The sequence below is a fragment of the Sceloporus occidentalis genome, unplaced genomic scaffold, assembly GCF_023333645.1.
Source record: "Sceloporus occidentalis isolate IW3139 unplaced genomic scaffold, rSceOcc1.0.p SCAF_1, whole genome shotgun sequence".
Lineage (NCBI taxonomy): Eukaryota > Metazoa > Chordata > Lepidosauria > Squamata > Phrynosomatidae > Sceloporus > Sceloporus occidentalis.
In genome coordinates this window covers 212,609,889-212,637,803 of record NW_028316981.1, presented here as the reverse complement: position 1 = coordinate 212,637,803, position 27,915 = coordinate 212,609,889, and the positions used below count along the sequence as shown (strand labels likewise).

Genomic DNA, 27,915 nt, shown 5'->3' with positions numbered 1-27,915 from the left:
CCTGTATAACAGGTGGTCGAGGGAGAGAGAGATAAGGACTATCTCCTTCTAAATCAAGGGTGGGAATCATGCACTTTCAAGATATTGTTGGATTTCAGTTCCCAGCACTCCTTTCCATGGTTAGGGCTGGTTAGGGCTGTTGGGAGTTGCAGGTGAACACCATGTGGAGAGCTGAAAAATTTCCACCTTTGTTTTAAATACAGGGTGCATCTACACTGTCGAAATAATGAGCTCCATTCTATGGAAAGCCGGGATTTGTAATTTTACAAAGACTTCTAGCCTTTTCTGCAGAAGAGTGCAGGTGCCTCGGATAGCTACAAATCCCATAATTCTGTAGAATGGGACCATGGCAGTTAAAATAGTGTCAGACTGCATTATTTCACCCCTAGATTTATCAATTTGTTTTTACCAAGGAATCATGTTTTGTATTTAACTGAGAATTGAAAGACTAATAAGATTTCCTTCTGGAGTAGTATTGGGAGGCAAGTTGGAAGATTCTGCAGGCCATTGTCCAGCCCTTCCTTTAAAAAGGACGTGGTTTCAAAAAACTGGTCCCCCCCCCCCCCCTTGGTAAGAGAAAGCATAGGGGAGTAATTTGCTTCAGAAGAGAATCATCCCTCCTGGAAGAATAATTCTCCCTTATTTGCAATTAATTAATAAAATGGGACAGTGAGGATTACAAAAATGGACTTTGGGTGCACATATGGCCTGTGTGATTCCCATCCGTTTTAGAGCATGAAACCATAAGGGTGAGGAGCCAGCCAGCTGGCTGTAATGTGATTCTGGTGGAGACACAAAGGGTGGGTATTCTTTCTGAGCCTTCTGGGAGTGATTAAACGAATAGCTACTTGTTTGGGAGTAGGCCTTTTTAAACCTAGGATGAAATGGCTTCTAAACAAACATTCATGGCATCTTGCTGTGGTGCCCAAACTTTGGTCCTCCAGATGTTTTGGACTTCAGCTCCCAGAATTCCTGACTGTTGGCCAAACTGGCTGGAGCTTCTGGGAGCTGAAGTCCAAAAACCCTGGAGGATCAAAGTTTGGGAATCAATACTGTGGGAGAATATCACACGGGAGGCTTACAGTGTGTAAATCACCATTAAATCATCAGAAATTGTGCAAACCCACTGCACACTTCTCCTGTCAGTAATTTGTCATGGAGGTGTCAGTGCTCGCTCATCCCATGTATAAAGCTTCCTTGGAGTCACCATTTGGCAATAACGGAAAATCCCATTATTGCCAAATGGCAGCTCCAAGGATACTGTACTGATGGGATGAGTGAGCAATGACGCCTCCACTATGATTTCCTGACAGGAGAAGCACATGGGGGTGTGAATGCCAATCGTGGGTTTTGCACTGGGTGAAGGATAGAAGTCTCCACCCACAGGCAGCCTCCCTTGTGGATCCCTTTAAGCATCTTTCACAGTTGTTTCAGTAGCTTGTTTCCTTTGGCAAACTCACATTACTTTCCCAGCCTACACTTTCAGAATTACTGCTTTCAGCTTTATTAAGGCTGTTAGCAGTAAGACATACAAGTAACATTTTTTGGCTTTGGCTCTTCCCTGCTCCCATCACTGATATCACCCCATTGTATATACATAAAGATATGTTCTGCAAGCCATGTAATGGTTGGGTAGAAAGGAGCCAACTGGGCCTTGTTTAAGTTGCTTCTGTACCAAACGATTACTAGAATAGCATAGGGGGTTTTCTTTGTACTAAACTGAATTACTAACCCTGACTAGTGTAGACCTACTGATTTACAAACGTGTTGACTTGCAGTTCACCAGCTGGCTGACTGGGTCTGCTCTGGTTGGGATTGGATATAGACCTTAGAAGACAATTTTCTTGAATTTCTTGGAAACAGCAAGTGTGATAAACCACCTTATTGCACGCATTTTAGGTGCCGTTTTGGCATGGGCAGGGGATGCTCAGGGACACGTGTTGCCAAGGGTGAATGGATTTTACTGCACACTGAAGTGTCCTCAGGTTGGCCCCATTCCATCGCCTGGCTCCAGGCTGTTCCCCTTCAGTACTGAGACGTGTCATTTTGCTCCGACGGAAGCTTTCCGGCAGAGCAAACTCCTGAGGACACTTCTGTGTGGAGTAAAATCCATTCTCCCTCGGCAATGCGCGTCCCTGAGCGTCCCCTGCCCAAAACGGCACCTAAAATGTGTGCAATAAGGTTCAAAATTCTCTTAACCATGTCTTGGCAGAAAGTGACAGATGCTTGATTTATCAAACAGATAGAAGCACATCAAACTTCCACTTAGGAATTGATCATCTGTATTTATCTGTCACCATGCTGTTGGCTTACACATTTATAATTTTTTTAAAAAATACAAAATAATATGGTGTTTTGGCACTCTTATATTCTTATCTACATGGTTGGCCATTTAGGAGTGGGCTTTCTACTAGAACTGTACTGTATCTTCATCTTTCTAATACACCACACACACACACACACACGCACCATCTATATTGCCTTTACCTAACAGTGTGATTCCAAATCTTTTTCTCTATGTGTACCTCAAATTGTAATTGAAAACGTTCATAGCTCATCACATAAACAAGCCATTTGTCTCCTTTTTGTTTTGAGACTAAATTTTTGCATTTGTTTCCAGACAGGAAAACTTGACCCACATTACCCTCGAATCTGTGGGCACAAGGGAAATGTTTTAGACATAAAGTGGAATCCTTTTGATGACTTTGTAATAGCTTCATGCTCCGAAGATGCTACTGTAAGTTTTTGGAACCTCCGGGTGTTAGGATTACGTCAGCGTGGCTTGTAACCAGGGTTAACTCAAACCACAGCTTTCAATTAAACATGATTGCAAACTGCAGCTTGGATTTAAGCTGCAATGCATTTAAAAAAATAAAAGAATGCAGAATTAATGTGCAAGTCATTGAGGGGATCCTGATGGTGGTTAGGAGACTGGACAACATCACATTTACATGAGTGTCATGCGTTAGGAAAGTTTAAAAGGATAGTTGCTAAACAGCCACTATTGTTCAGGTATTTGGTTTGGATATTTAAAATCCAAGCTCATGTTCTAGTTGCTGGTTGGCCTTGGACAAGGCATAGTGTCTCAGTCTAAACAAAACATTGGGATGTTGATAAGCTAAAACATCATCCTTTAGAGGAAGCAGTGGGAGACAAATTGTGGCAAAAAATATTTTTTAGAAAAAAATAGATATTTAGATAGAAGGCATATTTCTATTGGACAGAATAGATGCTCAGAAAGTAGTATTTAAGATCTTTTATTTTTTGGTGCTTCTAATCTAAACCAGAAATGTCAACAGAGACATGATATAGCTCCTTATCTCTTTCTTTCATGGATGCAGAAGCTGACTTTTTGTCCTCATCACTCTTTCTCATTTAATATCAGCCTCTGTTTTTAATATAGGTGTGGGACAGACCGCCTCAAAGGGGCAGTCTGTCGGCGGCCTAATTCCCACTGGAGGGAAGCTGCAGCTGCCAAACCATGCGGCTTCCTTCCAGAGGAAAAAGAACCTGGAAAAAACGGATTCTTTTTGCGCCTCAAGGTGGACGTTGCGAGTACGTCAATGGTGCACTCACAACATAAGCGATGTGCAGTGCTGTGTGGATGCTGCACAGCACTTGCATCACAATGGCGTGCCTGTGTACATGGGACGCTGCCATTGTTAAGCTGCCGCGCTGTGCTAGGGTTAGGAACCGTGTGGTTGCTGTGCAGTCCCTAACCCTGAAATCGGCACCAGCATGGCACAAAAGGGTGATCTGTACCGTGCCATAGTTGTGCAGTATCAGGTATCTGCTGCTGCACTGATGGCAAATCTACTCTTTGATGATGGCAACTCTCTCCCTTCCAAGATTTGGCACTGGTAGATATCCTATGCAGCTATAATGAAGAATGGATTTGCCACCCCAACACTAACAGATGCGTTGGCCATCCTTACATGTTATCAATCAATGGGACCAAAACTGTATGAAATATTTAATGTCGACTCTATGTGTGTTCTTCTCTTCACTTCCCTTCATCCCTTCCCCACAAACCATCTCTCCACACCATATTCCTCCACCTTTAGTTGCTGCTTCATACTGTTGTTAATCCGTATTATTAAACTTGTATGCTGCTGCTGCTGTTTAAAATAAGTGTACATGAATGGTGCCTACTTAGACTTTGCTGCACTATTGTATCCTGTAGGTTAAAATCTGGAACATTCCTCAGCACTTACTCACAACAAGCATCACAGAGGCACGGAAGGAGCTTCTTGGTCATTCACGAAGGGTGGGGCTCATTGAGTGGCATCCCACAGCAAGTAACATCCTTTTCAGCACTGGATATGATTATAAAGTGAGTTTGTGGAGGCTTCATGTTAAAGCTGTAGTTTTCTTTTGTTTTTGTGTGGGTCAGGTGAGGTGAGGTCTGATGCCTACACAGTGGATATGAGAGGTAGCTTATTTGTGCCACTGTGGAAGAATTTCGCTTTATAGTGCCTTCTTTTGTTCCAGATTGCTGTGCACTGTGCCCAGAGTCTCTTTTAATGTTTCAAAATCTGGTGCAGTTTGCAATCATATCTTGTTGAAGGCACGTGTTGTCAGGCTCCTTCTCCTGCTGACTGTTGAGAAGGTGTTGTGCTTCTACCCACAACTCATAGAGAAATTTAGGTCTGCATGTAAAAAAGTTTTCTTGCTCTATATACAGAGCTTAGAAACATTACTGTTCTCCACTACCATTTCCCAAATTTCTCAAACAGCATAGCTAGTATAGTAGTCTTCAAAAGTAATGCCTCTTAAGTGATAGCTGTGTATGCAAAGGTACAAGAGTCTGAAGGACATCACCACTGGAATACTATGTCCAGTTCTGGTCACCACAATTCAAAAAGGATGTTGAGAAGCTGGAGCTTTTCCAGAGAAGGGAGGCCAAAATAGTGATGGGTCTGGAAACCATGCTGCCCTATGAGGAGAGACACAGGGGATTATTACACGGAGGGTTACTGTGCTTAAATCACTGGCAAAACACTCCAGAAGCGTGAAGGTGTGATAGTTGGTCGCACTTCTGAAGTGTCCCCTCGCCTCTCCTATCAGCAAAGCATTTGTGGAGCAGCCATTTCTTCATAATCAAAGTTCCTGTTATTGAAGAAATGGCTGCTCTGTGAATGCTTTGGTGCTGGGAGAGGTGAGGGGATGCTTCAGTGACGCTTCAGAAGTGTGACTGGCTATCACACCTACACACTTCTGGAGCATTTTGCTTTTTGACTGAGATCAGGGCATGGAGCAATGGATTCAAACTACAGGAAAAAAAGATTCTATCTAGACATTAGGAAGAACTTCCTGACAGTAAGAGCTGTTCGACAGTGGAACATGCTCCCTTGGAGGGTGCTGGTCTCCCTCTTTTGAGGTTTTTAAACAGAGGCTGGATAGCCATCTGTCAGGGGTATTCCTGCATGTTAGGGGATTGACTTGCTGTTCCTTGAGGTCACTACCAGCTCTGTAATTCTATGATTCTGTGATTCTACTGTGCACAGTCACTGCATGATTCTTTTATATTTGTGTGTGTGTTTGTGTTTTGATGGTTGGATGGCCCAAGCATCATTGATGCCTGTATATGCTCTCCTTCAGATCATGATCTGGAACCTTGACACCAAAGAGTCTGTCATTCAGGCCCCTGTGAAGACAATCAGCTTCCACACAGATGTGATCCTCTCCATGTCATTCAACACAGAAGGCAGCCTCTTAGCCACAGCTTGTCGGGATCGGAAAATACGGATCATCGACCCTCGAGTGGGAACTCTGCTGCAGGTAGGCAGGGCTGCTGAGATGAATTGCAGAGAGGAAGTTATCTCCTAGGTGCAGGGCAGTAACAGGTACAGTTCAGAAGGTAGGGTGAACCTTCTTCTATGCCAGTAAGTACAGGGGCCCATATTTAGCTCAAAATGAATGGCTCTAATCCTAGAACTGAGCTATATCTGGGGATGTCTGCCACATACACTGGAGTTTGCAGGCTTGTTCCGAAGCTACTTCTTCCTTTTAGCAATAGCACTATAGCAATAGCATTTACATTTCTATACCGCGTAATAGCAAATTCAGCACTCTCTAAGTGGTTTACAATCTATAAGCCAATTACCCAACAAGCTGGGTACTCATTTTACCGACCTACAAAAGGATGTAAGGCTGAGTCAACCTTGGAGCCCTGGGATTGAACTCACAAATTTGTGGCTGCAATATCTTTTTTCATAATGAGCGAGGCAGTGGTGTGTCAGTGATCCTTCTCCTACGCTCCTTTCCATATTGAAACCAAACAAACCCTAAATGATACAGCAGATAAGGAGAAAGAGTGCAGGAGGCATGCATTACATTACACCGTCAAATTGGGGTGGATAATCTGCAGCCCTGCTGGGTCTGTTTGTGGCCTGCAATCTCCTTCTAGAAAAAAAAGTAATAATTTCCTACCATTGGCAAAGAGGGGTCTATCCCTGGCCTTGGAATGGAGGGGTCAGGAAAGGCTTCCATGAGCCCAGTAGCATGCACCTAAAGAGTTTGAAATAGCTGCATTGACAGCCAGTACCAGACCAGACTGCATTGCCATGTGAAGCTGCTGGGCCTGCAGATCCTGGCGTTTGCTCTCCGGTGTCCAGGTGGCAGCTGCTCCCTTTGTGAATGTGCATTGTTCTCATCACAATTGCCACAGCATGATCTCTATTTCACCCTCTGCTTTTCCTAGAGCTCAGGAGGCCAGTGGGTGGGGTAGGGGCTGGATTAAGGATTGAGGGAAGGAGTGAATGAGGCATTATTAGTTGCATTCAGATGTTGAACTCAATAAAGTCTAAAACAAATTCTGACCGTGGTTTGTTAAAATGCCTGAAACAATTGGTTTCCAGTGTTGAGGCTTTTCCTAAGTAACTTTGAGAATTGTCAACTCTGGGAGCCAGAGGATTCATGACCTGGGAGTCCTTAGCTTTTTGTGCAAGAGCTCCAATTTCCCGGATTCATTTGGAGGGATTTCATATCAGGGAAGTCAGTTTTATAGGCACAAATCAACTCTCACCTCTTGCTGGGATGTTGTCCATAAATGAATATTTGTGATTGGCACCAGCTTGTGTTACTCCTCCTGAAAAATTTAACCAATATGCTATTCTACTTCATTTTGTTGTGAATTTCCATTTCTCACTAGTCAGAATAAAATCTCAAATATATTGGCCTGTTACAGACTGCCAAAATAAAGCTGCTTCGGGTCTCTTTGGAGGTATGCTATTTAAATGATGCATGGGTCCTAAGAGTCCGGAGGTCGTCACGCCAAAGCCACACTCCATTCCTAAGCACTGGAGTGCAGCTTTGGTGCAGCTTCCGGATTCTTAGGATGCATGCATCATTTAAACAGCATACCTCCAAAGAGACCCGAAGCAGCTTTATTTTGGCAGTCTGTAACAGGCCATAATATTGTAGGCTTACAATAGTCAGAATCCTGCTGGTGACATATGCTTGCATAACAGACAGCTTATGGGGACCAGAGTGGCATAGTGGTTTGAGTGTTGAATGATGAATCTGGAGACCAGGGTTTGATTCCAAGCTTGGCCATGAAACCTACTGGGTGACCTTGGGCAGATCACTATCTCTCAGCCTCAGAGGATGGCAATGGCAAACCTCCTCTGAACAAATCTTGCCAAGAAAACCCCATGCTAGGTTTGCCTTAGGGTCACCATAAGTCAGAAAACAACCTGAAGGCACATAAAATACATACAACATAGAGATATCCTCTTTTTTTCTTTGGACATTTCAGAAGGAGGTATTCGACACCTCCCTGCACAACATCTCCTATCCCCAAGCAAGTCAGCCTTCAAGTGCTGAATGTGCTGCCACGACCATTTACTGGAGATTATTGCATGCTTTTTTCTCCTGAGCTGGGCATGGGCTTAAACCGTTTAAAAACAGATGTTAGCATTTGCCTCCATGCCCAGCTCAAAGGCATCGTGTACCTGATCCAGACTTCTCCCAAACTTTATAAAGAGTGGGACTTTCCTGTTTTTTGTGAAGCTCGGGAGAAGTTTGGATTGGGTACATGTTGCCTCTGAGTTGGGCATAGAGGCATGCAATAACCTCTGTTTTTAAATGGTTTAAGCCTGTGCCCAGCTCGGGAGAAAAAGGCGTGCGATAATTTCCACATGTCTGGAACAGCAAGCAGTCAGAAGCTGCCTGGGTGCATCTGGCTGCAATTCTGCTGCTAGAAGAAGAGAGTTAGTGATGTTTTCTTGGATCTGGAGCAATTCTGTGGCAATCTTGATGGTAAAGCCAACCCTCTTCAGGTGCTTCTTGCCCTTCACTGACCAGTAAGTGACCACAGCAGTGCGTTCAAGTGCTTGAAAACTGCCTTCCCTGGGAGAGAACTACAGAACAGTGGAGACAGAGTTTTATGTTTTACCCACATAATATAATTTCCTACCTAGTATATTAAAGGCATGCAAATTCAGTACTGTTCATTTCCAATGTATGGCAATGCTAAGGCAAACCTATCACAGAGTTTTCTGTGGCTGACAGTGTGTGACTTACCCATAGTCACCCAGTGAGTTTCCATAGCTTAGCAAGGAACTTCATTTGTAGTCCAGTGCTGGAACCATTATACTCTCAGCTTCAGTATAGCAGTATATCATGGCACAATTCTGTCTCAGTGTCTACCTTTTTGCAGTCTTTATATTTTTTTAAAGCTATCTCTCCTTTCAAAGGCTCTGAAGATGGTTACAAACCAGAGTTTGAAAATATGCACCTTTTAAAATACTAATAATATAACTCAGCCAAAAGAAAACTTGTACTATCAGGAAATAAACAGCTTAAATACTTTCTTTAAAAAGCTACTCACCAAAAAGCAAACAATGAGTTAGCCATAAAGGTATGCGTGTGGGGAGGGCATTCCTCAGTCTTGGCATGGAATTAAAAAAACTCAGTTCTTACATCCTGGCCAAACTAGGTGAATTTCGGATGGTTTTTTGAGGAGGGTGATTTGAACAGCACCTCAGTGATAATAGTCTGACAGTTGGATTTTAGACCAAATGCAGCTTCTGAAAATGCTTTTCAAGACAGTGATTTCACTAAGATTTGTGTCACCCAATGTGGTAACTCATGGTGTCACTCCCCTTCCCTTGACTTCCTACCCATCCCACACTATACAGAATCCTTAGCAGTGTTTTTAGTTCTAATGTTACTCATAAATCCTAATTCCCTTATATCGCTGGCTGTAATAGCAAGAGCTGTGACATAAAACAACTAGCAAAATTAAAATTATACCTTAAAATTACAGTATCACATGCGCAGCCTAAATTGATTTACAGGTACATTGTTCCATGTGGTTAAAGTGAAAATGTGGTAAGATATGATGTTTTTAAAGAAAGTTTGAAGAGAATACAAAATTTATTTTTTTTAATTTTTTAAAATTTAAAATTTAATTGTTTTAAAAAACCTGGGGTCTCTCCTTTCTCTTCCCACTGAGCCTTGCTCCACTCACACCATCTCTTCAGCATTTTAAAGGGATGCAGTTGAATGCCACAACCCGTTTCTGTCAAAAGGCAGATGTTTGGGGAGCAATGGTGTCACCCCTGCACAGGGTGTCACCTGATGTGGTTCGCACCCTCCTAGGGATGCCCCTCTTTCAAGGGATCCCCTTGTAGAGTGTGTTGCAGCAAACCATACTGGAGACAGCAAGGGCATGAATGATGGTGATCGGGTTCAATTTCTCCAGATGGGAATGCAAGCTGGTGCACTATCAGGCATTCCTTTCAATTCCAGCCTTTCTATCCACATTCAGTCCATCACCAGACCGTGTGTTGAGACCTAGGTTTGCCACCTCTGAATTAAAGAAAATTGATGGATCTGTTCTTGATGGGTCACTGTCTCTGTGTCACCTCAAGAAAAGCTCCTTTGTTACTCTTTTTATTAATGCTTTCCAGTAAAAATGGTTTGCCAAATCATAGAATTTACAGAAAATTAGGATGTTCAGATACAGCCAGCCCTGGGGTTTTTGGATTATGGCCATGAGTCCTACCTCGACCAGAAAATGATCCGTCCATGACAGGGGGGAAATACCATTAACTTCCATCCACGGATATTCTCGGTCTGTACTAAAGACCACATCAAGCGTATTACCAGCACAATGTGTTGGACCCAAGACCAATTGGGACAGGCCCATGGCTGTCATGGAATCCATGAACTGCCAAGCCACACCTGTTAGATCTGATGAGCCGGCCTTGAAGGGGATGTTGAGGTCCCCCAGGACAAGGAGCCTGGGGGACTCCAACACCAGCTCTGAGACCAACTGTGTCAGCTCGGCCAGGGAGTCTGTTAGGCCACGGGGTGGACGGTAGACCAACAGGATCCCCAGACTGTCCTTGGCCTTTAGGGTCAGGTAAATACACTTGATGTGTCTCAGTTTCGGAACCGGTTTCCTGGTCAAGGTAATATGGTTTTTGTGGACCAAGGCCACACCTCCCCCTCAACCACTTTCCCTAACCTGCTTCTTTACTACATATCCAGCTGGGAGAGTTTTAGCCCAGGTCACACAACTATCCTCCCCCAGCCAGGTCTCGGAGATACAAGCTAGGTCAGGATTCTTCTCATCTAGTAGATCGTATAAAATATGGGATTTATTTTTCACCGACCTAGCATTACATAGGAGCAAGGTAAGGGTCTGTGGTATGTTTGGGATGATCCTCGGTTCTTTCAGGCTAACAGGGTGACTGGATGATGGGATGGATACTAAACATCGATCCCGTCTTCCCTTAGAAATATTGGTCAGCCTGTTAACGCTGTATCTCCCCATGCCCCGCACAACTCTTATCGGTGCTCCCTGAACAGTATTCAACTTAATATCCATGTCAATATCAATACCCTCCTTTCTTTCGGCAGTTCTCTCCTCTACATTATACTTGGGTTGCTGTGGCCCTGATAGGTCTGCCATCCTGATATATACAGGTATAAGACAAAAGGTAAAAATGAAGGCAACTCCTAATATTACCTCTTTAGATGGTGCCATAAATAAAGTTTGATGATAAGCTGTTAGTCAGATGGTTACTATATGAGCTCTGTATCTTTCGTAATGTGAAGACACACCCAACTAAAGATGGTGACAGGTTTGGTTGTGCAACGCCGGTATCCTGGTGAGATCAAACTCTTCTACCCAAAAAAGGCTCTGAAGCTGAATGTAAAGTTCAAAAAGGGGGAGGTTTAATTTAAAGAACAAAAATAAAGAGTTTTCTCCTCCCCAGCTCTAGATAAAAGATACTTTACAGACTTTCAGCAATCTTCAGGGTGTCATCTTTCTGGGTCTGATCTTGGTTTGATCTCCTCTCTCAATGGAGCTGGTGCAGGGTCTTTCAGCTCCTGAATTCTTTGTCTTGAAGTAGGTAACTAATTTCTGGTAACTGATTTGGCTAACTTGTTCTTGGTAACTGAAATGGCTAACTTGTTCTTGGTTAACTAACTTGGCTAACGTGTAAGAAATGCCCTTTCCGGCTGTCTGGGCCTGTTTGCCACCAAAAGACAACTCTCTGCCTGCTCAAAGCAAAGACTGCTCCAAACTAAAAGCCTCTAGGAAAAACAGAGCTTGCTGGGAAGGGGCAAACCAAACCCGGAAAAAATGCAGGGGATCCTACAGCTCCTCCCAAACTAATACAATTAACATTTCCTACACTAAACATACTATGGCCTGAACCAACACGAAAGAAAATGCAGAGGGAGATTCAAATAGTCCTGGCAGGACATCACACATAATATTATCAGGAATTTTCTGGAGTTCTTAATTCAATATTACCTAAGGGTTCAAGTAAAGTAGAGGTAGGACAGAGATAAAAAATATTGTCTCATTTCTACTCCATTCCCATAAGGTAGCATGAAATCCTCTGTTGTAAAAGATGTTAGTAGGATTCAGCAGTCTCAGCTGTGGGGCTTTTTAAAACTCTATAGCGCAAAGTTGACCTCTCCCTCTGTTCCCCTCACGAGGAGCGCGCTTTCCCCGGCGGTGCTCCTGGTGTCTTCGGGGGCCGGTGGGCCGGCTTAAGAGGTTGCCGCTCCCACCGGCGCCTCCTCCCTCTGATGTCGTGCGGGCGCGGTGGCAGTTCTCCCTCCTCCTCACGAGGAGCGCGCTTTCCCCGGCAGTGCTGCTGGCCCGGATGTGGAGCATAGGCAGGTAGGAACTTAACAGCCTAGTGATAGGAGATCGTAACTTGAGGCCTTCCATCCCACCCACTGAAGAATCCATTTGTCCAGTAGATTCATGGTTACAGGCTGCCACTATTGAGACTGTAATGACTTGCCCAAGAGGGCCTAGGTTAGGAATGGAAACTTAACAAAGATGCATATGTAAGGGGAAAATAATAGATTCTAATCATTTGCTGCTCACTGACAGTGGTTCCCCTGCTAGACCTCAGCATCCATTTGCAGCTTCCAGCTCCTTGGTATCTAAGCCAGTGGTTCTCAAACTTTGGCATTCTGGTGGTTTTGGACTTCAGCTCCCAGTAGCCACAGCCAACTTGGCTCAGGGATTCTGGGCACTGAGGTCCAAACATCTGGAATACCACAGTTTAAGAACCACTGATCTAAGCACTCTTTCATTGCTTGACATCTAGTGTTGCAAGAATGAGAACTGAAGACAGCACTTAGCCCTTTAATGGTTGTATAGAAGAGGCAATTTCAGCAGTCGTTGCTTGTTTCCTGGTTGTGTGACCTATACACCCATTAAAAAGCCAGGAGCCCTCTTCAGTTTTCATTCTGACAAATTTGTACATCTGAAGCATTTTCATAGTCTCAGTTGTCCCATTCCCTCTACCAGCGGAGCATTTTTGGCCACAAACTTTGAGCCCAAAGCTCTACAGCCTTCATTGCTTATTTTAATAGAAAGAGAGAGGGAATGATGGCATGCTAGAGGATCCATTAATCGGACAGTCCTTTGCATCCACTTCTACTTTAAATGGTTCATTGCATTTGCACACTCAGCAACTTGATTGTCCTGCCTTAAAGTGATCTGGAATCATTTCAAAGAGTGTACCTCTATGCCAGCTTGAACAGACAGATGTGCAAGTGAATTGTGATTGGAGTGTATAAAAACTTGTTAGCAGTTAGCACATGTAGACAGACTTCATGGAAAGAACTGTATGCCGGTGCGCTTAATTTCCTGTTAATAACACACCATGTATTCTTGCAGGAAGCAAACAACAAGTCTCACAGAGTGAATAAAGTTTTGTTTCTAGGAAACATGAAAAAACTGCTCTCCACGGGGACCTCCAGGTGGAATAACAGGCAAATTGCACTATGGGATCAGGTGAGTTGCTCTGCAAGCTCTCACTAGGTAACAAGCAACAGCAGCCCTCTCCAGTTTTCACTCTGTCAATCATACTTAAAAGGGCCCAGGATGGCAGAAAACATGGTAAAATCTCAATACACTACAACCATCTCAGTTTGGTGGGGACAGTCCTGATTAATCCTCTTTCAGCACACTTTTTCAGCTGCTTTTTGAATGTCACAGTTTCTCTCTCCTCCCCTCATTTCCCTCCTTTGTCATCATTTTCTTCAATTGCTGCAAACTTTGAACTCGGTATGAAACAGTAATTTACACCCAGTCACCTAGCAGGCTGCTGGTTCAATCTGAAAAGAAAAGGGAGATCAACATCAAAAGCTGATTCTTCTTTCACACCACATACTGTGTATATTTATGTATAAATCTAGAAATTATATTAAAAAATCAACCCCCCAAATCTGGATTAATTTATCTATGGGTCAATGTATGTACTGTACTTTAACTCTTTTCAAAATAGGAGCCATCCCCATCTCTGAGTAGGTGAGAAAAGGTGAGATCTTAGTTTATCCCAGGAGAACCTTAAAAAATCACCTGCCACTCTACTCTCTCCGCTGTGGCCTCACTTCTGACCATTTTGAAAACCTGGGTGGGAAAACAGCAGTATTCTTTGGCATCAGTTTCCTTTGCTTCATCCTTTACAGCCTTTGTTACAAGGCCCTACGTTTACTATCAACCTGTCCATGGGTTATACGTGAGGTTGATGAATAGTCAAGTATATACAGTATTTACAGTGCTATGATTTCATTTTAATTTCCACAGTTCCATCCTATGAATCCTGGGATTTGCAGTTTAGAGAGGAACATTCAGCCCGAGCTCTACTGCCTCACCAAATGATAAATCCAGGATTCCATAGAATGAAACCATGACTATTAAAGTCTAATTATAATACTATAATTGTGTAATGTGAAAGGGCTTGTTGTGGAAATTATCAACCTAATTTTGGTTAGGTTGGAGGCCACACATTGGGTCCGTCAAGGGGAGTGAATTGATGGTGCAGAAGCCCCACACAGAAGAATCTAGTTTGGCTGCACGCGCGCTGCTGAAATAATCCGGTTTGATACCACTTTAACTGCTATGGAATTCTGGGAACTGTAGTTTGTTGTGGCACCAGAGCAAAGCCCTGAGAGGAGAGCAAAGCTCTGGTGCCACAATCAACTACAGTTCCCAGAATTCCATAGTATTGAGCATGGCAGGGAAAGTGGTGTCAAACTGGATTATTTCTGCAGTTTGGATGCAGCCCTTGTAGCATTTTCTGCTGGCAGTTTGGCACACATTCCTTCATCTTTTTAACGTCACAGCTTTGCTTGTCTGCATCTTTTACCATTCTTGCCTCTTCTGTGTATCAGTTGTTTTGCAATCTTTTCTGCCTCCAAGGTATTCTTTCCATTTCAGCTTCTTTGTTGAGGAATTCTTGCATATTACAAAATATTCTGAGGCTTGTTTTTAGAGTTCATGGTCAGTTCACATAGTGCACTCCCACCCTTTTGAGCCTCATTTTTATGTGATCTTGGCTTTGTGACTTAAAAGTGTGTCAGAGAACACAACCAACACTCTCCCTTTCCCCATAGCTGTGCATTGCAGGTGCACTTGGGTTGTGGTGTCTTTGTTGGGTTCCCAAGCAAGGAGGGAAGGATATAAATGAAAATAGATCATTTTTAGGGAAGCTTCATTACCACTCCTAATTCTCTTAACAAATCAAGCACAGAAAAATATTGGACAGAATCCCATGGATAAAGATGCTAAAGGAAAAAGAAAGGCAGCATGGGTGGGATTTCATGACGAAGAAACTGCTAAAAGCACAACCACAAACTATTGCATGGAAAAACTAAAGTGGGAAACATCTGCAAAAGCCAGTGTAGCTGCAGAGTAAACTCAAGGAGGAAAAGAAAGGAAAAAGCAGCATGTTTCCTTCTGAGGAAACCTGTGGTTACTTAGAACACAGTTTGGAAATTGTCTCTTTCCGTCTTTTGAAGTTGCCAATTTGTTTTAACTGGGTGGCCATTCCTGGAAATTGTACACCAAATGAGGCAGGCATTGGAAAAGTTACTGTTGGAACCTCCATCTCTTAGTTCTAATTGGCACAACAGAATTGACAGCCATGGCTCAGTGCCATAGGATTCTGGGATTTGTAGTTTTGTGAGATATTTAGCCTTCCCTCTATAACTGTCATCTTTCGGCAGGTGAGGGAGAGAATAGGCTGGCCCAGCATCATCAGGGGCTAGCCTGAAGATAGAGCGCCCTTCCTCCATAACTGTCATCTTTCGGCCGGTGAGGGAGAGAATAGGCTGGCCCACTTCCATCAGGGCTAGCCTGAAGAAGCAGAGGCCTCCCTCCGGTCCATCTGCCTTGGTTCAGGCCTCAGAGGGAGAGAAGAACCACTGGACCTGATCCCCCCACCTTACCATTCCCTTCTCCTTTTGTATCGTGTCTTTTAGATTGTAAGCCTGAGGGCAGGGAACTGTCTATTTCTCCTCTGTTGTAAACCGCTCGGATTCCCAGTGATTGGGCGGTATATAAATAAAACCTATTATTATTATTATTATTATTATTATTATTATTCTCTGTCAGAGAGCTCTGGTGCCACAACAAACTACAAATCCTAGGATTCCAAAGCATGGAGCCATAGCAGTTAAAGTGGTGTCAAATTGCCTTATTTATGCAGTTCAGGCTGGATAAACTTCTCCCAGTTTTGGAAAATGAAGGTGAACTTTTCCAAGCTTTGTAGCACAGAGTCTTAAAAATAGTGAGTGGGAGGATTTTTGTTGTTGTTATTGTAGTGGGCTGTTCTAAAGTGCCTTCACTTTTTCCCATTGTTTTCCTGACTCCACTTCATTTATTATTACCGTATTAATCTAATTGCATAAAAACATAATTCTGCACAGTTTAACTGTGGCAGCTGTTGGCACCCAGGACAGTTGGTCCAAACCTTAAAGGATGCTCAACATATAAAATAAAATAAGAACTATCCAAAATATGATACCTCCTTGACAGATATGGCTTGACACTTTGGATAGGGCCTTTAAATTCAGATTACATCCCAGAGTGGATTTACCCTTCCCTTGACATAGGTGCTGCCAGCCACCACTGCATTTTAAAGCAGAAATCAGCTAAGCTAAAGTGGAAGTATGGTTTTTTTTTCATTTTTGTATGCTTAATTTAGTTTTGCTGTCGTCCCTCAGTATCTATGGAATTTTTATCCATGGATTCAAGTATCCATGACTTGAAAATATTTTGAAAAACATATAAATTCCAAAAGCAAATCTTGTTTTTGCCATTTTATCTAAGGTACACCATTTCCACTATACCATTGTATTTAATGGAACATGGATTTTTGTATCCATGGAGGATCCTGGAACCAAACCCAGGAGATACCAATAGCCTACTGTATATTGTTTTAATGAGATGGTTTTAATTTTTTATTATGAAGTTTTGAACTGATTTTATCTGTGAGCTGCCTTGGGTCCCTTTCCAGGAGAAAGGCAGCATATAAATGAAATAATACAAATAATGCACAGTCCTGATTTATTCTCCCAATGATATCACTAAGAACCATCTCTCCACACTCCCCAGAACAATTTTGTATGTAAGCAAACAAACAAAAGCTATAGGCCAACAACTGAAGAGTTAAGCAGGATGCCTGAACTATGGCAAGATGAAGAAGACCAGTGGCCACTTGTTATTTAAGGTGCAAAGAGGGCTGGCTGCATTTGCAGCAGTTTGGGAAGTACATGTAAGCTTTCTTGTCTACTATACATAGCATTACTCTGTTCCGCTTGAAATGACATTTGGGCTGCAGAGTGATATTATGTCTTCAGATACAGTAAGGCCACATTTTTGCTGATATGGTGACATCTGGTCTTCTTCACAGCTTCAGACTGCAGATAGAACAGAATCGTGTAATTGAAAGCTTTTGTGGTCCTCAACTTACAGCAGCAATTTCTGTCTCCTCTTTTCCACGCAGGGTGATCTTTCTGTGCCTTTATTCGAGGAGGATGTGGACGGCTCATCGGGTCTCTTGTTTCCTTTCTATGATTCAGACACTAACATGCTTTATGTCCTGGGCAAGGTGAGTTCTTATCTTCGGCACAAAGTCTAAATCAGGGCGTGTGGGTGTGATGGGTGGACAGTTTCCAGATACTGGAGTTACCTTCTGTCTTACGCCTGCCATATTTCATCTCTTGCTCCCTTGGAAAACAATGACCTTAAAGACTATACCTGGGCCTTCCAGATGTTTTGAACTTCAGCTCTCAGAATTCCTGACTGCTGGCCAAGTTGGCTAGGGATTCTGGGAGATGAAGTCCAAAACACCTGGAGGTCAAAAGTTTGGGAATCACTAAATTATACCCACAAAGGTCTCCAACAGATACAGTTAATTGTTTTCTGTCCCTTTGGTCTTGAAAAAACAAAACTCCTAGCCTACTAAAATTAGAAACATCTCCATACCATTATAATTGTGATAAGACTATAACTGCCCTGGCTCTATCTTATGGAATGCTGTGATTTGTAGTTTACAGAGATATAATTCTCCACTAAAGAGGTCTAATGCTGGAGTTTAGGGGAAAAGTACTAAATCATTCTAAATACCTCACTGCACTACAAACTCCAGATAGGATGGAATGGTATTAATCTGCTGTAGTTGTACATGGGGATGCCTCCCAGGATTCAAGTGTATATTTGGCCATTACTAGGCTAGAACATTGTTTTTGGGAGTAGTGAGCTTGAAAGCCCGTGTGGTGAAGTGATCTGAGTATTGAATTATGACTCTGGAGAACAGGGTTCAATTCCCAGCATGGCCATGAAACCCATTGGGTGACCTTGGGCATGTCACACTCTCTCAGCCTTGGAGGATGGCAATGGCAAACCCGCTCTGAAGAAACTTGCCAAGAAAACCCTGTGATAGGTTCACCTTAAAGTCACCATAAATCAAAATATGACTTGGAAGCACACAATAACAGCAACAAACTTGGAAGACCACAGTCAAATTAGTACTGTAACTTGCAGTTTCTTTCTCTGGACTGACACCCTCTTAAAAAACCCCTCCTGCATAAGAACTGGTGTTTATGTGAGTTAAGCATATAAGTGTAAACTTCTTAAAGGCATTGTGCTGAAATGTCAGTTCTCACTGTCCAAAAATATATGATGTTCAAGAAGATACTATGCATTAAAAAATTAACCAGGTGATGCTTTGCTTCAGCGCTTCTCAAAGTTGTGGTCTGTGGTCCAGAGCCAGTCCATGAAATATTTGGTGCTGTTCCTCAATGAGTTTCCAGGAAAGAAAGAAATAGTTGTAGTCAATGGGCACAGGTCCTTGATATATACCCCACTCCCTTCCATGCCAGCATTCTCTGAAGATGCCAGCCACAGTGAAACGTGGCGAAACGTCAGGAATAAACTCTTCTAGAACACGGCCTCATAGCCCAAAAAAATCACCAAAAAACCCTATAAAAATGCTGTAATTATTTCTTTTGTCTTTTACGTTATCTCCAGGGAGATGGGAATATCAGATACTATGAGATAAGTTCGGAGAAGCCATACCTAAATTACCTGATGGAATACCGCTCTCCTTTGCCCCAAAAAGGAATTGGTGAGTATGTTGTGGATAATGATAAAAAGTTGCCTGTGAGCAGCTGATATGACAAGGGAGGGACAGCTGGTCCTGGGCAGATAACAGGCCCTCCATCTGTTTTCTCTCGCCTCTGTTTTGTCACAGCTGTGCAGCCCAGATTTTCTCCTTTCTTTTTTCTTTTTTGGTTTTCCTTTTATCACTGAAAGGGCTGACTAAAACAGCTTCCCAACCCGGTGCCTTCCATACGTGTTGGATTACAACCCCACCATCCATAGTCAGCATTGTTGGACCACAGCTAGGAGAACCGTTCTATCTTTTCCATATAGGGTTGCTATAATTCTCTACTAAAAACCGGGACAAAATGTAGGATAAAATTTAGACCAAAATGTAGGACATTTAAGAAAAATGGAGGACCTTAAATGTCCTACAATTTGGGCTTAATTTTATCCTACAATTGTCCTATATTTTGGTCTAAATTTTTTCCTACATTTTGTCCCGGTTTTTAGTAGAGAATTATGGCAACCCTATTTCCACAGCATTGCATCTGTGGAAGACAATGCAACTGTCATCCCTTCTCCCCTCCTATACAGGTTCCATGTTGTTTCCAAGATTTTGTACCATAGCAGGCCTAGATGGAATAATGCGATGGAGAGAGCAACTGTGACTTTCCAGCTGCTTTTGGGTTGCAGGTCCCATTGGCTATTCCAACCAAAGGGCCAGAGTTGCTTACCTACTGAGTAGGGTAGGGGGTTGTGAAAGAGACAGAACTTTCTATATTGGCGGGGTACAGCCTGCCAGAAAGCGGACGCCTCTCTTTTCCGCATAACCGTGCCGCAGCATTCAATTGCGTGGCGCAGCTACGCGGAAGCAAAAGGACCGCTAAAAAGGACAGCTCCTTTTCACGCTGCTGCAAACTGCCTGCGGCGGCGTGAGAACGTCACTGCTGGAAGGCGCGTGGCAGTGACGTCACAGCTGTGCATGTCGTGTATACAGTGCCGCACAGCTGTGATGTCCTGGTGATGTCCTAGGGTTGTGGGGTGTCTAGAAACGGCACCCTGAGGCAACCCTAGCACGTCGCCAGGACGTGCTACAGGACCCGTTTCTCCAGGGCCATTGTTACCTGGTGATCCCACTTGTTGTTGTTGTTGTTGTTGTTAACTGCCATTGAGTTGACCCCAACTCATGGCAACCCTGTGGATAAGACATCTCCAAGGCCCACTGTCCTCCACTGCACTGCTTAGGTCCTGCAACTTTAGACCCATAACCTCTTTGATTGAGTTTATGCATCTGGTGTGTGGTCTTCCTCTCTTTCTTCTTCCTTCCACCTTTCCCAGCATTATTGTTTTTTCCGATGAGTCTTGTTTTCTCATTATATGGCCAAACTATGACAGCCTCAATGTGGCCACCTTGGCTTCCAGAGGTATGGCTGGCTTTACCTGCTTGAGGACCCATTTTGTCCTTTTGGCTGTCCATAGTATCCTCAGCACTCCTTTCCAGCACCACATCTCAAATGAGTTGATTTTTTTCTTGTGTGTGACTTCCTCCTCCTGTCTTTATTAATTGTTATCTAATGAATATAGAAAGATAGAAGTCACACCCAGAGGGAAATGTGTTTTCTCTGTCAGTTGGAGAAAAGGATTAGGAAATGGCCATGGTGGTAGAAAAGCAGGTGGCAGGCAGTCAGGCATCCCCCTCAGTCCTCTTTCCCCCTTGCCTGTCTCCCGGACCCTTTGCAGAAGAGCAGGAATAGTGCAGAATTTCCCATCCCCATGTGACAACTGAACATGTGGTTTGGTCCTATCACAGTCCCACCTTTCCTGATCTTCAGGTATCATGCCAAAGAGGGGTTTGGATGTCTCATCCTGCGAGATCTTCCGATTCTATAAACTGATACCAGTCAAAAGCCTGATTGAGCCAGTTTCTATGATTGTGCCTCGGCGGGTAAGTAGGTGTCTCCACTTTGGAGAAGTGGCTTTTGAACAGGATGGGGCTGCTGTGGAGGCTAGTTGCTCAGATGTAATAAGTTTGTTCTGCTATCTCTTTGCAGTCTGAAACATACCAGGAAGACATCTATCCGATGACAGCTGGAGTTCAGCCAGCGCTGACAGCACAGGAGTGGCTAAGTGGTGCTAATAAAGGTCAGCACTGCTAATGTATGAAAGACAGAATAAAAATAATTGCCCCAGCTGTCCGGTCTATATACCACATTATGTTGGCTGCCGATCTACCCATGAAAGCTGGATAAAAATTGCCCCCACAAACCAACATCTACCAAAAAGGAGGTCCCACACTGCTAGTAATAATGTATAAAAGTCAGCTAGGATATTGCTTCCAAGATGTGACCCTGTCTGTTTTTGTTCTTAGGAATGGTGTTCATAGTGTGTGCTCCATCTAGACATGCAGTGACATAGGAGAGCCAGTCCCTTTTGGTCTAACCTATACCCTGGGGTTTTTATGCTGATGCAATGGTCTCTTAGCTCTTTAGAAGAAAAGCAAGACACAAACATGAGTGTGACATAATGAGGATAGGAAGTAGAAAAGACCCTCTTTGTCAGATCTTTTGTTGGTGCCTCTGTGTGTGTGTGTGTGTGTGTGTGTTATGTGCCTTCAAGTCAAGTCTGACTTCTGCCAACCCTAAGGCAAACCTATCATGTTTTTTTTGGGTGGGAGGTTCTTCATAAGAGTTTTGCCATTGCCTTCCTCTGAAGCTGAGAATGTGTGGTTGCCCAAGGTCACCAGTGGGTTTTATGACTGAGCTGGAATCAAACCCTGGTCTCCAGAGTCATAGTCCAATGCTCAAACGACTGTGCCATGTTGACTCTCTGCTCCTATCTCCAGGAAATGAGTATCCCACAGTCTCATCACTTTGTTTATGGGAGAGGCCTTATAACAACTTGCCCTTCCCTATGTCCAGCAAAACCCAGAACATACTTAAAAACAACTTAATTCAAATAATCAATGCAAGTCTAGGCTATCTGTTTTTTCTTTTGTCTTGATTGTCTTGGTGCAGAAGTTTAGGATTATTTTGTTGTTGTTGTTGTTGTTGGTTAAAGTGTCCTAGTCTTTTACAAGTCACACTTGTATTACCTGATCTTTGTGCTCCTTTCTTTGCCTTCAGGTCCTGTCTTGATGTCTCTCAGGCCAGGCTCTGTAATCTTGAACTCTTTACCACCATTTCCTGAGAAAGAGCCATCCTTCGAAGGAACAGAGCCTGTCCAGTACCAGGGCAGAATGGCTGACCCCAAGTCAAGCAGAATCCAAGAAAAATGGGGTTACTGGAAATCCGAGGAAAAGAGAAAGGAAGACAAGCCAGTGGGGTTATCTAATGGCTTCGATGTATTTGAGTGCCCTCCGCCCAAGACAGAAAACGAGGTATGGTATATGACAGAGAGAAAACACATTGGTGATTTTTTTTTTATTAAGTAACCAGGCCTGGTAGTTCAAAGTGGGAGTTGAAGGTTAAGTTCCACCCACAGAAAACATTAAGTCCAGAAGGGAACCCATTTCTTCAGGTGGTATCACAGGGAGCACAGAGATGCTCAGTTGGGCCTAATAGGCACCATAAGCAATTATTTTGCATTCATATTTTTACCTCTGACCACCTCGCCAGTTTCAAAACAAGAAAAGTAACACCTCTTAATACATGAAGGAACAGGCACTATGGACAACAGAGGCCTATTCTCTCCTTGGGCTCCAGGATCCAGTAGGTTATAGCAAATGTGTGTGATGGAGGCTGGATAAGAGTTTGGAAGGCATGCAGGGACTTTTTTGCTCCCATCAACATTGTATGGGCTGCAGTCTGGGGACTGTCCTCTGCGTTGATGTGCCAATGGAAGTATGAGCTTGAGTGTGTGGGTGTGTGCATGTGTGAGAGAGAGAGACAATGTGAACCGAGGGGGGATACACACACACACTTATACAGTTGTTGTATGCCTTTAGGTCATTCCTGATCTGTGAGGGCAGTTAAAACGGATCTCTTCCAGCGAGTTTACCCACCTAATCTCTTATAAAACATATTTTACTTCTTTGATCTAGATTGAAACATCTCTCTCCTCTTTTGCTTAGCTAGTATCATTTTAACTGTTATCTATTTTTTATATTTTATTGTACTACATTGTTGGTTTTATTGTTGTGAATTGTACTTGTATATTGTATATTGATATTGGGTTGTAATCCCGCCTCGATCCACCTGGGAGAGGCGGGAAAATATAAATAAAATTATTATTATTATTATTATGACCCTAAGGTGACCCTATTATGGGGCTTTTTTGGCAAAATTTATTCAGAGGAGGTTTGCCATTGCCTTCCCCTGAGGCTGAGAGAGCGTGACTTCTCCATGGTCACCCTGTGGTTTTTGTGGCTAAACTGGGAATCAAACCCTGGTCTCCAGAGTTATAGGCCAACACTGGAACCACTATGCCATACTGACTCTGATTATACACGCACACACACACACATATACAGTTGCCCCTCCTTACTCGCAGATCTGGGATCTGTGCCTTCGAATGGCGGGTACGCCCCATTCAAGCCTCTGAGGCTTGAATATGCGCAAGCCTTTATTTTCATGCCCCCCCCGGAACGGATCCATATATATATGTGTGTGTGTGTGTGTGTGTGTGGGTTTGTTCATTAACTGTGTAAGTGATGAATTTTCAGAACATATCACACATTTTTTCCAGTATAGCCTTTATGTGTTGGTGTTTGCATCATCTTCCAGTGGCATGCCTCTCCTTTTGCTCCCAGTTCACATTTTTATGTACTTGTTCACTGTCTTTTTATCTCTCTCTTCCCCCCGACCCTTTCTGGGTTCCATACCATTTCAAATGGCATTATCATGCTTGATAGATAAGGACACTAACATATGAAATCTCTGCTTTCCAGCTGCTGCAGATGTTTTACCGACAGCAGGAAGAAATCCGGAGGCTCCGTGAAGTGCTGATCCAGCGGGATGTCCAGATCAAACAACTGGAGCTGGAGATCAAAAACCTTCGCATGGATTTGGGCCGGTTCTGACAGGATGCCCTCTGGCTGCCTTCCCACAAGCTGGAGGCCACTGGGGCTCTTTCTAGTGCTTTGTTTACCAATCACCTTCTTTGCAAGGAACTCCTCATTTAAAAGTGATCCCAGATTCATTCTGAGTTGGAGAACTCTCAAGGGGAAGACCAAGGCCAGCAACCTACTTGTACCTCCGTGTTCCTGGTGCTTGAGGTGCAAGACATCCTTCATGTTCCAACTTCAGTGCCCAATTGTGGTTGGCAGTGTCTGGGGTCTACAAGGCTGCCTGCTCCACTGAACTGGCTGCGGGAGGAAGACAAAGCCACCAGGAGCAACTCAGGACTTTCTCCTGTTTCCTTCCAGACTTGGCTGGAGGGGTGGCATGATTCTGATTCTGCCTTGAGTTGTGTTTCTTGTTCCTTAGAGATGAGGGTGGGTGGGATGTGTCACAGTCACCACCTTCCTTTTAACAGTTTTCCTTTGGGAGAAGAACAGTTCTGTCCAAGAGGTAAGGAACAAAGAAAATGGAGTTGATAATCTGAAAATGGGAAGTCAGGAATGTGTACTTCTAAGGGGGGAACTAAAATCAAACAGCCGGGATTCTGAAATAAATGCTTACAAGTTGAGCATTCAGAATTGGATAATAGCCCAGCTCTGTTGAAGTGGAGCAAGTCACAATGAGAGGGGAGTCTGTAACTCCAGTCAATACACACCCCTCTTCTAGTTTCAACCACAAATGTCATAAATGTTGCTAGGGATCACTTCATGCCTTAAATCAACTGTGGAGATTGATCACCAGTTCTCTGAGATGGCTTCCTTCCCGCTGCCTCAAGCTTAGCCTTCCAGATCACTGCTTCTCTCAGTGGCTCCGTAGGCTCTGCCAAAACTAGTGTGGGACATTGCGGTATCGAGAAAAAAACTAAACCAACTTTCAGGTAATCTTCATCATCCTCCAGCCTTCTCTGTTTTGCTAGGTTCACAGCCTCAGGTTCTGTGTTTCTTGCTTTCTATCACTGCAAGATCACAGTGTTCCTCTTTCCAGTGGTTTTGCATCTTCTGCTTTGAGTGAGTAGCGAGTGCTTTGCCCAGCCTTCCCCTTTGTTCCTTTGCCTGCTCCTTTTCATGCTTGCCTATGCGAAGCACTGCCATCCAAACAATTATCCTTGGCTAATCTCAGGGTCGACTATCTCAAATGTCCGGATAGTGAAGTCCTGGGGAGAGGGAGAGAGATGTCTTTTGGAATCTCATGAGCATATTGTTACTTTTCTGCCTTTCCCCTGGACATGCTGACAAGCAAATAAAAGTAGTCACATTCCCTTGACAACAACTGGCAGCTTGAAGAAATACTGATGTGATGTCTCTCCAGGAAGAGAACACTAAATCCCCTCTGCTCCTTTAGCTGACACAGTCCAAAATTACTTTATCGGTAGCTGAAGTTTTCGGTTCCATCTCCCAAGTTAACACTGTTACTGCCTCCTCAGAAGCCTCATTAGGTTGTGGGCCCTAGACAAATCCCATTTTTTTCTGTCTCTTTTCCCTCCCTGCTATGGGATCCAGAAATGCATGGCCGACTTTATCCACCTTTTCTTAGTGGCTGCTTGCTTTTCCCTGCAAAAATGAGGAAATCCCTGTACAAACAGACTGGCCTGTTCCATTGGGTTCCCCACTGGATACTCTGCAAGTAAAGCCAAGCCTGTTAGATTGGCTTGACTGGGTAGTCTGCAGGTAAAGCCAAGCTAGCTGCTTCTGCTTGTTTCTCTCTTACCCCTAACAAGCACACACAAACCACACACACACCTGTCAGCTTGTATTAAGTTGTTTGCTGCTGCTGTTGTTATGTCTTCTCCCAGCTGCTGCAGTTTACTCTGCTTAAGCCAACAGTCAGGGGAGCAGTCTCCTATCTTCTCCAGCTTGGCTGGCCCTACTCCTCCCTTCTGGCTGGCACAGAAGGCTTTCTTATTCTTCCATCAGTAAGCTCCACCCGGGTGAGTTCCTCCAGCTTGTTACAACTTGTAATAAAAATAATAAACCCCCTGGAGAGTTTGGGCCAACATAAGATTTGCTTCAAGACTTGAGAGCAAAATGCTGAACATAAGGCTAGAATGTAACCATAGATGACTAAGGCTGCATGCATCTGCACCGCAGAAATAATCCAGTTTTTAACTTTTAACTGCCATGGCTCAATCCTGTGGGATTTTGGGATTTGTAGTTTTGTGAGACATTTAGCCTCCTCTGTCAGTGAGTTCTGGTACCACAACAAACTACAATTCCCAGAATTTCATAGCACTGAGCCATGGCAGTTAAAGTGGGGACAAACTGGATTATTTCTGCAGTGTGGATACAGCCAAAGTTAACAAACCAAGGACTGTGGCAGGAAACTTTTAGTACAGGATTGTGAATGGGGAGAGCATATTCTGCCCTAGTCAGTGTCTCACCTCGAGCTCCAGTACTATAGTACTATTTCAGAGTACTATATACTCTACTAGTAAATTATATAGTATATAGTATAGTATAGATAGTATAGTATAGTACTATACTAGAGCCTATAGTACAGTGAGCCCTCCATATTCATTTGGGTTCAGGGCACAAGACTCCTGGGAATGTCAAAAAACTGCAAATAAAAAACAACTTTTTTAACCTCAGAGAACACCTCTGAAAAGAAGATGGAAGATTACCTCCACAAGATGAACTGAAATTCTGGATGGAATATAAGGATGGAAATGGCTCCGGGGAAGGGGGGCACTGAGGGGTATATAAAATAATTTGTTAAAATGTAATAGAATGTAGGGATATATTTGTATATGGAAATATTATAAAAATCAAATAAAGACTTCAGCTCCCAGGGAGAAAAAAAAAGAGAACACCTCTCTAGGAATCTAGGTCCTTCAGCACAACTCTGTGGTCAACATCTGCCAGAAGTTGACCATAGAAGTGTTTTCCTCTTATTTTCTCTAGCTTCTCCAGAGCAACTCTGTGCTCAACTTCCAGCAAAGTTGTGCTGGAGGACATAGAAATTACTAGAGAGAACATATTAACCAAATCCACAAATAAGCAAATCTGCCGAAGTCAAAGCCGCAAATGGGGCTAATGGAAGCCATCCTTTTGCTCATCTTCCTTGGAACGTTTCAGAAAGAAAAGTGATTAGTGCTATCTCCTCTCCCCAGAATAATCTTTTTAATTACAGGGTGATTCAGAAAGAATGGTGCAAGGGTAAAGCTGCTCTTAATTGGTTTTGTACCATTCTTTTTGAATTGGCCTGTACAGTATGCCCCTGTGGGTCGATCAAACTGCCCGGGCATGTCTGCCCGCCCCAGATGGTCCTTTTCTGCACTTATTACTTCTCATTTAATCTGCCACTACTTGTTGCTTGAAGCACACCTATAGCCAATTTATGCGTGTGGAACAGAAACAAGTGGTGCCATTTTCCCTGGTACTATTTTTTGCTGGTGGATGGGTGAGTTGAATGTTTTCCTAGAAGTGGGATCTGGGGAAGGAATGGTGGATGATGTCTGCAAACAGCCATGAAAGTGAGAAATGGCTAGCCTAGTTTTATCTCTGTCATAATAGCTTTGTATGTGTACATTTTTTTATTTCGGGAAGGCATTCAGAGGGGCGGATCCCTACCTGCAGTCTGTAGAGGATAATATCCAGGAAAAGCTGTATGGCTCGATTCTCTACTCGTGTAAATTGGCTCTGGAGATTCAGAACAGTACAGGAGGCAGCATGAAATGGATAGACAACAATGACACTCATACAAGACACATGTTCGGATAGCAGCGTTACACTCCTGTTGTAAATGCTATGAATATTTTATACAAAGTGCACATGGAATGTTAAAAAAAGGCTTTTTAAAAATTACCAATTTACCTAGGCCTGTTACAGACTGCCAAAATAAAGCTGCTTCGGGTCTCTTTGGAGGTATGCTATTTAAATGATGCATGGGTCCTAAGAGTCCGGAGGTCGCGCCAAAGCCACACTCCATTCCTAAGCACTGGAGGGCAGCTTTGGTGCAGCTTCCAGATTCTTAGGATGCATG

General features: G+C 43.5%; 1 protein-coding gene across 5 annotated transcripts in view; it reads left to right on the top strand.

The window, feature by feature from the left end:
* LOC149323332 (coronin-2A-like) overlaps positions 1–23,918 on the top strand; it is a 69,994-nt gene extending 46,076 nt beyond the window's left edge. For 3 of the 5 annotated variants that reach the window (XM_089488784.1, XM_089488787.1, XM_089488785.1), the window contains exons 3-12: positions 2,621–2,737; positions 4,184–4,333; positions 5,602–5,781; positions 13,166–13,282; positions 17,280–17,384; positions 18,806–18,902; positions 20,713–20,825; positions 20,932–21,022; positions 22,003–22,256; positions 23,766–23,918. In XM_089488784.1, the coding sequence (XP_089344910.1) occupies positions 2,621–2,737; positions 4,184–4,333; positions 5,602–5,781; positions 13,166–13,282; positions 17,280–17,384; positions 18,806–18,902; positions 20,713–20,825; positions 20,932–21,022; positions 22,003–22,256; positions 23,766–23,897 (1,356 nt within the window). In that variant the 3' untranslated portion in view covers positions 23,898–23,918. The remainder of the gene's footprint in view (positions 1–2,620; positions 2,738–4,183; positions 4,334–5,601; positions 5,782–13,165; positions 13,283–17,279; positions 17,385–18,805; positions 18,903–20,712; positions 20,826–20,931; positions 21,023–22,002; positions 22,257–23,765) is intronic. The other 2 variants (XM_089488788.1, XM_089488789.1) reach the window with 2 other exon arrangements.
* The last annotated feature ends 3,997 nt before the right edge of the window (positions 23,919–27,915 follow it).